This window comes from Diospyros lotus, chromosome 13, assembly GCF_014633365.1.
Source record: "Diospyros lotus cultivar Yz01 chromosome 13, ASM1463336v1, whole genome shotgun sequence".
In the NCBI taxonomy this organism is placed as follows: Eukaryota; Viridiplantae; Streptophyta; class Magnoliopsida; order Ericales; family Ebenaceae; genus Diospyros; species Diospyros lotus.
This window is the reverse complement of record NC_068350.1, coordinates 32,023,342-32,034,940: the sequence shown is the minus strand read 5'-3', so window position 1 is coordinate 32,034,940 and position 11,599 is coordinate 32,023,342. Positions and strand designations below refer to the sequence as shown.

At 40.0% G+C, this 11,599-nt stretch overlaps 1 protein-coding gene across 1 annotated transcript; it reads left to right on the top strand.

Annotated features, from left to right (window-relative positions):
* Window positions 1-7,906: 7,906 nt before the first annotated feature.
* On the top strand, window positions 7,907-9,604 carry LOC127788187 (uncharacterized). Its single transcript, XM_052316297.1, has 2 exons — window positions 7,907-8,059; window positions 8,105-9,604. The coding sequence occupies exons 1-2, from the start codon at window positions 7,907-7,909 to the stop codon at window positions 9,602-9,604; spliced, it is 1,653 nt and encodes a 550-aa protein (XP_052172257.1).
* Window positions 9,605-11,599: the final 1,995 nt, after the last annotated feature.

The window sequence follows — 11,599 nt, the reverse complement described above, 5'->3', positions numbered from 1 at the left end:
CTAGTCGTTTTGAGTTTTATTTCTAGATTATTATTACGCAGTAACTAAGTCAGCCTTTCTTTCACCGTTTCAATATTTTTATATTTTTCAATTAAAATTTATGTTTGAAATATTATGTAATAAGTCTGAATTTTATTACCTAAAGCTTTTCCTTTTTTTATAAAACTGAAAATAAAAAATAAATTATATTAAATTCCAAAATATATGATAATTAATGATAAAATATACTCAGCAAAGGAAATAATTGAATTTTTTTTTGTTATGATTCCGTTTCTTTAGCTTTTCTCCATTTTTTTAAAAATATTTTTTATTTTATTTATTCACCTTACAACAACATATATTGATTTTTTTTCTATTTATTACGTAATCATCTTAACCTGGTGTATCTCATTTTAGATAAATGCCAATATGGTTAATTATATTTTTAATTTTATTCTTTCGTATTTAGTCATATTTTAATTATAATATGTTAATTATTATAAAATTCATATTCTACACATGTTTATAATTTATTATCAAACATTTCAATAAACTTAACATAAATTCTATCGTACTTTTCAATTTATGTTCAATATATAATAACTTAAAATATGAATAAAGACAAACATATATATATGTATGTATGTATGTACGATCAATATAATATAAAATTAAAAAAAAACAATTCTCAAACATAAGTACAAACATAAACACATCTTAAACTTTATTTCTACCCATGCATTTTCCATGTGCAAAAGAATCCAACATTGATGAGTTAGACTAGGGATATCATTCGAAAAAATCGATAAAGCTAAAGCATATACATCACTCTTAGGTATCTAAGTCACATCCAATGCAAGTCATTCTTGCCACTTAACTAAATAGCAATGAAAATACTATGTGAAGGAATGACAATCTCATCATCCAAATTTATGGAAACTAGAAAATCTATGGAAAGGCCATGATGCAAAATAAAAAGCTCAAAGATGCTTCAAACAAGGTGTCAAGTCTTCCACATTAAAGACATAAATGATACCCATATGATTAGACAGATCTAATAAATATATATTAAGACCAAGCTTTTGAATAATAGGGAATGAGTCAATGGCATAAGCATGTAATTTCTTAAAAGAATGTTATGATAATGCTTTGGACGGATTCAAACATTTCGTTGTCACCTACATTAAAGTCTTTATCCCTATGATGTACATCATTAGCAAGCTTATAATCAGCATTGGTTATTCCAAGCTTACGCATAATCTCAACATACAAATCTAAAATGTGTTAAGCAAAAGATTTAGTTGGCTAAAAAATATGAGTATTAGGTGGAACTGTCATAAGGTCAATGAGGCCATAGGGCTTATAACCATATATAAACTCAAAGAGACTAATAGCAATAGATCTATGGATAATATGATTACAAGTAAACTCAATGGTTGGAAGCACAAAATCCTAAACTCCTAATTTTTATCTTATAATGCGCCTAAGAAAATCACCCAAACTACTGTTAATAACTTTTGTCTTATTGCTGGTAGTTGAAATGCAAAAGAAAACAAAAGTTCAATACCACAAATCTTGCAAAGGGTTTTCTAGAAATTACTCATGAACTTAACATACATGTTTGATACAATTGAACTAGGTAAACCATGCAACTTTGCAACCTCCCTAATGAACAACTTAGTAATATGTGAAGCATCAACACACTTGCTATGCGGAAGAAAATGTGTCATTTTAGAGAACCTATCAACAAAAACAAAGATAGAATTGTGATCTCTAAACAAAGATAGAATTGCAGCCTTTTAACCCTAAACAAAGATAGAATTGTGGCCCCTACATATTCTTAGAAAACTTAAGACAAAACCCATACTTAAATCCTTCCAAGGTTGGTGTGGCAAAGGAAGAGTAGTGTAAAGTCTGACATTCTTGCTCTTATAGCCTTATCGACTTGATAAGTGTGACATTGGGAAACTATCTTAACTACATCACATTGTAAGAAAGGCTAATGGAACTTATTAGCAAGTAAGACAATGGTCTTATCCCTCCCTAACGGACCAACTAATCCCTTAGAATGTAACTCCCACACAATGAAATCCCTAAATGATGCATAGGGAATGCATAACCTAGTACCCCTAAACAAGTAGCCTTTTTGGATGACAAAATCAACTAACTCATGGTGGTCACCCTAATTAACTTCCTCATAAATGATGGAAAAAGTTAGGATAATAAGCATACTCATCTTTCAATTTATCAAAACATATTACCTTTGTGCTCATAACATTAAAAGTAGCTATGATCCTACTATGGCCATCTTCCACCTAATTCTCAACACCAAAATAATGCTTGAGAACCAAAGTATACGCATTTAAGAACTCTATCCACTTAGCATACTTGGCACTCAACCAAGTTTGGGAATCCAAATATCATAAAGCTGGCCAAATTGTAAAACAAACTCCTAAAAAAAAGATAATATCTCCATTGGTAAAAATATTAAAAGAACAATTTATACGACCACATGGTAAAGCTCACATGTAACACAAATTTTAGAGTCACACAATTAAGGGTGTTCTTGCTTCCATGCAATTTTAGAAATTTTCCCTAATTATATAAGTTATAATCAAGTTCCAATGGAAAAAATTTAACCAACTTAAAAGAAAGCACTGAAGAGCTTACCTTATGACTTAGGCTATGTTGGTTCCTAATGATGGCAAATATATCCCAAGAGGGGGGTGAATTGGGATTAGGTAGATTTTTGATAATTTAAAACTTTGATTGTTGGTAGAACACTAGGTTTCGAAATATAAGCTATATATTTCGAAATAAACCTTTCTGTTAAGTAGGTTTCGAAACCAACTATATGTGTTTCGAAATATACCTTACTGTTATAGCTAGTTTCGAAATCTATTTCATTGTTTTGCTTGGTTTGAAATCTTTTGACTTGTATTTCAAACTAATGATCTTTGGTAAAGATGATATACATGAATAAGAGTATACCAAAGATGTTTGTATATCAAAGATATGTTTTGCATGTATGTGTATAAGTTTATACTCAAGAAAACTATTTTAGCCTTTGATAACAAATCTTATGATAACATGTGCAATAGGCAATAATGATAAGCAAAAGCTAAAGAACAATTGCACACAAGATATATAGTGGTTCAGCATCCGCCTACTCCACTACCTTCAAGTTTACCCACTTGAAGGATTTGCAATCCTAATCACTTTTACTAGTGATCACCACAACAAGGGTTTTACCACGGTTCACCCCAAAACCTTACAATGTGAGTTTTTACGGGCTCAACTCAAACCTAGCACCAAGTGAGTTTTAGGCTTAACTCAAACCTTACACCAAGTGAGTTTTAAGACTAAACTCGAACCTTCGACACAATGAGTTTTAGGCTCAACTCAAACCTTTACACCACAATGAGTTTTAGGCTAAACTCAAACATTACAACAATCAAGATAATCAAATTTATCTTTACAACCCAAAGAGCAATAAATGCCTTACCACATGGTTGTATAAACCTCTTAACTTGAGGTGAGGAGAGCTGGAGGATGATACTCGTTGTTTGCACTTGCTTCTCCTTTTTCACATCACAATGCACATCTATGAATGAATGGATCTTCGTTGAATGCTTGTCAAACGGATTTAAATCATTTTTGCTTGTGTGTGTCTCTACTGTGTGATCACTTGTTGTCTCTTGTTCTTGCTCAATCAATCTTTATCAATCTCTTCTTGTCTTCAAACACCTGCTATTTATACCAAGATATAGAAATCTGGCCGTTTATAGCCGTTAGAGATAAGACAGAAAAGTAGGTTTCGAAACATATTTAGTAGGTTTCGAAACATGACATGAATAGGCTAAGGTTTCGAAACATACAACACTTTACAGCAAGATAAGCACTTCGAGACAACAGATAGTGGGAGATAGATTCTAAAGAATCCTATGGGCATTAAGAATAAACAATGGTCTCCACTTTGCTATTTGAATTTGAATCTCAAGAGCATGGAGAATGCATTAAACAAATGGTTTTGATAAACACAAAATTGCAAAAGAAATGCATCTCGATTTTCAATTGATCTGCTGACAGAATGTCAGAGGTTTCGAAACATGACATGATAGGTTTCGAAACATATCTCTTTGGAAATGAGGTTTCGAAACATAGACATATAGGTTTCGAAACATGGTTCAAAACCTGAATTGAAAACACATACATTGTAGAGATGTTTCGAAATAGCATACACTAAAAACATTGAAAACCATTTCAAGGGGGTTTTGAAACATGCATAGGAGCATGATAGATATTCAGAAACATTTGCATGAAAGCACAATGCACAGCATGTATACATCACAGCTTATTTATATTTTACCTTCATTTACTTTAATACATAAATGTAAATAACAAAGTACCCCCTATTTGGATTCAATAAAAATACTTAGAAAATCAAAATCCAAATAAATAAGAAAGTAGATTTTGGGTTTTAGTACAAACTCAAGTTTTAGCAATAATACCACATCCAAAATATATACTTTCTATTTAATGAAAAATTCATTAAAAATCATTTTAGCACTAATGAATGTTAGATATCAAATTACCGGGAGATAATTTTCTAGAAAGAAAACTCTTTCTTATATGTCTCCTTATAAGGTGCTAACCTTCTAGACTTAGTCAAAAATAGCATTTTCATTTTCACAAAGTGATACATGATATACTTGATATTGAAATTGATATATATTGAAAACCACATACTTGACTCATGACTTAGGGATTAAACCAATATATATTTTTCATCATTAAAACTATTATACAAAAAGTACAACAAGAGGCTATGGTTAGAGTGGTGAATTAGTGGTTAGGTTTAGTTTGTAAGGAGTTGGATTTAGGTTTTAAAGAATTGGGTTGAAGCCAAGAAAATTGAGCTTAAATGGTACGAACTTTGAGCTTGGGGTAATTAAATAAACTTTGGGTGGTTGGAATGGGTAATTGGGATGATGGGTTTTAAATTAGTTGGGTCAAAAATGTAATTGGGTTAAAATTAGGTCCCAAGTAGGGTTCAAAAATGTAATTGTGTTGGGTTGTTGTGCTTTGTTGAACGAGAGAATGTAATTATGTTGTTAAGAGAAATACGCACGAAGAAACAATAAATTGAGAATTAAAGCAAACACAAAACTAATAGAAAATATTTTTATGCAGAAAACCACCTCAATGTGGGGAGTAAAAACCACGAGCACAAGTAAGTCAATCTCCCATTATCAAAATTATGGGCAAATACAAATTTTTTTTCCTATCTCAACTAGAGGTGTATCTTCTTAATCAAATCTAAGGAATCAAATTCTTGGCATCTATAAAGAAAAAAAAAACTAAACAAAATTAATTAAACATGGTATATAAAAAATACCCAAATTGAGCTAAAACAATGATAGGAAACGTTCACCTTGTAACGCTCAAAGATCACATCAACATACTGACATTTCATCAAGATTGGAGCTAAAATCATCACTTGATCTTGGCTACAGGTTTGCTTCTCAATTTCTTTTTTTCTTCTAATTTTCATTTAGGGTTGCATGGTATATAGATATATATATATATATATATTATTAATTTATTCTAAGTAGGCCCCAATAGGAGGGACCCACTTAACAATTCTCCCCCTCATGCCCATATGGAGAAGTGGCCATCCCAGTTATAGAACAACAGAACTTAAATTTCTCCTTTGGTAAAGACTTTGTTAGCATATTGATAGATGCAAAATGCCCATGCAACACCAAACAACACTGAGCACACGAAATGGATGCATGGGAAAGTGGGAATTGCAATAATTGGTCCATTCTATTTTCCTTTAGTTGTTTATTGGATAAGATCAGTTATGCTGATCTGCTGCTAGTGTTTCCCTATTTGTAGCTTTATTGTTATTCTTTATTTCTAGGTTAGTGGTTAAATTACTTGGTTAACAAGTTGCAAATTGTCTATAAATAGTTGTTGGCAATTGTGGAATAAGGGTGAACAATTACAATAAATGTCTCTTATTGTAAATCTTTTTCTTTTTTATTGGTTTCCTCTTTTTCTTCATTACAGTTCAGCAAGTTCCATCCCCCTATAAATTTCACCTATCATTTGATATTAAAGCGTAGTTCTGACCATGGACACTTGCAACAAAACCAATGCAGAGTTTTGAAATGAAGTTCATGAGATCTTGGGACGCCATGAATCCAATATTGAACAAATCCATGCTACCTTCCAGACCGTATTATCCGAACTTCAATCCTTTCGTGCCTCACAAAATTATGCCAATAACCACCCCAATACAAACCCCTTTACTCCTACTAAATTCCCCCAACAAGTTAACCTATCAATAACTAATCATTCCCAACCCTCCACGGTCTGTAATCATCATCATCTCAAATTGAATTTCCCCAAATTCAATAGAGAAGACTTGCAAGGATGGGTCTATAAGGTAAAGCAATATTTCGACTTCAAGGAAGTGGTAGCTGAACAACAAGCCCAACTTGCCTCCTTTCACCTAGAAGGAATAGCGTTTCAATGGCATAGCTGGCTCGCCAAGTTCAGGGGACCCATAACCTAGACCGAATTCACCAAGGCCCTGCTGCTTTATTTTGATCCAACCGACTATAAGGACCCCTCCGAAACACTCACTAGACCCAAGCAAATCACCACTGTTTTAGCGTATTAAGAAGAATTCGAGAAGCTTTCCCACTAAGTTGATGACTTATCGGAAATGTTTTTAATTGGCTATTTTGTTGCAGGACTCAATGACAAAATCAGGTTGGACGTTAAAATCAAACAACCCCACTCACTAGCTGAGGCTTTGGAGTGGCTCGACTGGTGGAAGAACTCAATGGCTTGCAAAGAAAAAAGGATAGTTCCTTTAGGTCCCCCATCCATGGCACTCCACCCAAGTTAGGAAACAACAATCTAGTGGGGATTTTGGGGTTCCCACCCACGCTTAAGATCGACACTGGTGCTAGTAACAATGCTTATCCCTTTAAGGGAATTATGAGCTAGGAAGTTCAAGAGCATAAGAAAAAGGGCCTATGTTATTATTGTGATTAGAAATTCCTTTTCGACCATCGGTGTCAACGGCCTCATCATGCTTGAAGACCTACCCGACTACATCCTTACAAACAAGGATACTTTGAGTAGGGGGTGATTGCTATGCTACCCTACACATTTATTCATCAAAACTACAACCAAACTCATCAAACGTCAATCCTCTTATTAAAGCAGGTGTAGGGCGATTATACTCGCCAGTGTGCGAGTGTGCGTGTAGTACAATTTTAAATTTATATTTCGGTGAGTCTGAGTCGATTCACAGGGAGATTATTTATGGTTGAAAACAAAAAAACACATTATATTTTGATGAGGGGAACGCCCTCGGTCCCATAATTACGCCGAGACGAATACCTAACAGCGGTCAAAAGATACACAGCAGACAAGCATTGCCACGTCAATCAGATAAGCACTCAATAGAGAAACCCCCGAGACCTCAGGAACAGGCTATCCCACCGAAGATCACGGAGGCAACAGTTATCCCGAACTCCTCGGAGACGGAGGCTATCGCGAAACCCTTATCGGGAAAGTCCCGAAGAAGGCGGGAGGAAGATCCCGAAGATCCCTCATGATCCTTATCCCGAGAAAAGGTAAGCGAAGAAGGTGGAGGATTCTCCTTATTTTCCATCAATTAACATAGTTTAAAAGGGACAAGGAACCCTAGATCAAAGGACTAACTTAATCATCGGAGATCGACCGGGGGAGCAAGCCCCGTCTCCATTGCAGGTGCATTCAGAGAGGCAAGAAGGGAACGTGCGGCTACCACTTCCGAAAATCCTTCATCAATTGGCGCCCACCGTGGGGCCGACATTCTTCTCTTCTGTCTTTCCAGTGCAGCGGACAATCTTCTCAACCGTGAATGGCGACCAGAAGACAGCCGTCTAGGGCCGTGGGGAGCAACCCCGTTCCGGAACCGAGTCAGCAGAACCCTCCCCGAAGCCCGCCGGGGAGGGCTCGGAGTCCGGAGGGCCCTCCGCCTCCTCCTGATCGGATAGCACTTCTGGAGGGTCAAGTACAACGATTGACGGAGTTACTCATGGGTTTTCTAGATGGCTAGCATCAGCAAGCCCAGCACTCTCGGGCGGAGGAAAGGCGCGAGCCCCCAAGAGAAGAGGAATCTTATCGACGGGACGAGAATCCGCAGAGGCCAGGGCCAGATGACGGCGAGGCGGCCGAGTCTCTTGACTTGTCGTTTGTGCAGCAGCGGCAGGAAAGAAGATTGCGGCAGTTGGAGGAGGAGATGGCCGCCCTAAAGCCAAGGACCGGAGAGGCTCAGGGACCAAGGATAAATCAGCCCCTTGGCCCAGAGATCATGGCGGCCATACCACCAGAACGTCTCCGTATCCCGGCCATTAAGCCCTACGCAGGGACCACCGACCCGATGGATCACCTAGATCTCTTTACCTCGCATATGATGGTACAGGACGCCTCAGACGCGATGTGGTGTAGAGTTTTCTTGGCCACTCTGGAGGGGCACGCACGGGCGTGGTACTCAAACCTGGCTCATCATTCCATCATAAGTTTTGCGCAACTCCGGAGCAGCTTTCTGGCGCACTTTGCACCTCTCCGAAGACACCGAAGGTCCACCATGGCCTTGGTGAGTATGAAGCAAAACCAAGGAGAGCCCTTGAAGGATTTCGTTTCACGATTTAATATGGAAGCCCTGAGCATCGAGAACTTTGACCACAATGTTGCTATGGTGGCATTCCAGAACGCCCTGAGGCCCGGCCCTTTCGCCCAATCATTAGCCAAAACGCCTCTCAGCGCGTTCACGGACATATTGGGCCGGGCCACGGAGTACATAAATGCCGAAGAGGTCATGCAGGCTAAGAGGGCGGAGCATGTGGAGAAGAAGGATAAAAAGAAGCATCCCGAGGAAAGGAGGAGTGACGACCGAAGAGAAAAGCATCGCCCTCGGTGGGATTCGGCGGGTTTCACTCCTCTGAACGCCCCAAGGGCAGAAATCCTGGCTACTATTGAGGGAAAAGATTACTTGAAAAAGCCTCGACCGATGAAGGCACCATCTGACAAAAGAAACAAAAGTAAATATTGCCGATTCCACCGAGATCATGGTCATGACACGGAAGAGTGTCACCAATTAAAGGAGGAGATTCAGGAACTTATCAATCGGGGTTTCCTGAGGAGCTACGTGGCAAAAACAGGTGATTCTCAGGGGAGAAAGGATCGACGGTCGCGATCAAGAAGCCCCCCCAAGAGAGACCGCGCGGAGGATCGAAATCGGGCCCAGCGGGAGAGATCACATCGAAGAGAAGATGATCATCCTCAGCCTCCGATATTCCACACACTCGCGGCGGGGGAGGTCCCAGTCATGAAGGACGAAAAAAGTAATGCGACCCGGCTGAAAAGATCGAGGAACGTGGATCCAATCTCTTTTTCAGATAGCGACCTCCCGGGGTACCCGACTCAAAATGACCCACTGGTGATAACAGCTGAACTCGGGAAGTGGGAACTTCGGCGGATCCTTGTGGATCCAGGAAGCTCTTCAGAAATCTTGTATCGGCAAGCCTTCTTAGGCATGAGGTATGAAATGACATAGCTAAGGGCAGCGAGGGTCCCTTTGGTGGGATTTGATGGTGAAGCCGTATATTCAGAAGGGATTATTCAACTCCCGTTGACGGTAGGGAGAGGTTCCCGAACTTCTCGTGTTATGCTAGATATCCTGGTAGCAGACGTGCCTTCGGCTTACAACATGATTCTGGGAAGATCGGGTCTCAATGCCCTTCGAGCCATCCCAAGCACATATCATATGATGATGAAGTTTCCCACGGATAGGGGGACGGGCGAAGTGCGGGGAGATTTGCGCTTAGCCCGTGAATGTTACATGGCCTCTATAGGCATGGCGAAGAGTAAAGAAGCAGGGTTGCAGAAGGATGCTGACCCCCCGAAGGAGGTCAGTTTTCTACTAGAAGGACCTGAAGATCCCAAAACAGCGGAGCCGGTGGATGAATTGGAAGAAGTACCTCTGGAAGAAAATTGCCCAAGTCGATGTGTAAGAGTGAGTATGGAGTTAAAAGATCCGCTAAGGAGTCAAATAATATCACTCCTTAGACAGTATGCAGATATCTTCGCGTGGACAGCCCGGGATATGCCAGGAGTAAATCCAGAAGTAATGACACACAGGCTGGGGGTCCGATCAGGTTTTCAGCCTGTCAGACAGAAAAAACGAAGCTTCGCCCCTGATAGGGCAAGGGCGATCGAGGAGGAGATCGCAAAGTTAGCAGCTGCGCGCCACATTCGGGAGGTGGATTATCCAGATTGGCTAGCGAATGTTGTGCTGGTTCCCAAAGGGCAGAGCAAGTGGAGACTTTGCATCGATTTCACCGATCTTAACAAAGCCTGCCCAAAAGATAGCTACCCACTCCCGAGGATTGACGCCCTAATTGATGGAACTACTGGATGTTCGCTCATGAGTTTCCTAGATGCTTTTCAGGGATATCACCAGATTCCATTGCACCCGGAGGACCAGGAGAAAACGGCATTCATCACCAACAAGGCAACCTACTGCTACACCGTAATGCCTTTCGGATTAAAGAACGCAGGAGCCACTTACCAGCGCCTGGTAAATAAGCTTTTTCACCAACAACTCGGGAGAAATATGGAGGCTTACGTCGACGACATGCTGGTAAAAAGTATGGTAGCCGAATGTCATCCGGAGGACCTGGAGGAATGCTTCAAAACCCTTCGTAAGTTCCATATGAAACTTAATCCTATCAAATGTGCTTTCGGCGTTTCTGCAGGAAAGTTCCTAGGCTACATAGTACACCACCGAGGGATCGAGGTAAACCCTGCGAAGGTCAAAGCTATCATGGATATGCCGGCCCCGAGGAATGTGAAAGAGGTACAGAGCCTTACGGGTAGGATGACAGCCCTGGGCAGATTCCTTTCTCGTTTGGCAGAAAAAGGCCTTCCTTTCTACAAGGTCTTATCGAAAGCAAACAACTTCGAATGGAATTCTGAATGCCAGCGAGCTTTCAAAAAGCTTAAGGAGCACCTAGCCACGCCTCCGGTTCTTACCAAACCGAAGCCCGGAGAACCATTATACATATATCTGGCGGTGGCCAACGAGGCCGTCAGCTCGGTATTGATCCAAGAAGAAAATAGGATCCAGAGGCCCGTTTATTATGCGAGTAAACGATTATCGGGAGCCGAGGTTCGGTATCTTCCTATGGAAAAACTGGCGTTCGCCTTAATAACATCGGCGAGGAAACTCCGACCCTACTTTCAAGCTCATACGATTATAGTGCTTACTAACCAACCCTTGAAGCAGGTTCTTAGCAAGCCAGAGCTTTCAGGCCGGATGTTGAAGTGGGCAGTAGAGCTCACCGCCTTCGACATTGAGTATAGGCCGCGACCGGCCATTAAGGCGCAGTCGCTAGCAGACTTCATCGCCGAAGGGATAGGAGCTCCCGAAGGTCCCGAAGAAAACCAGAAACCATGGTTAGTGGCGGTAGATGGAAGCTCGACCTCGGGCGGCGGTGGGGCAGGATTAATGATAAAGAGTCCCGAAGGGCAAATATGGCCTTACGCGCTA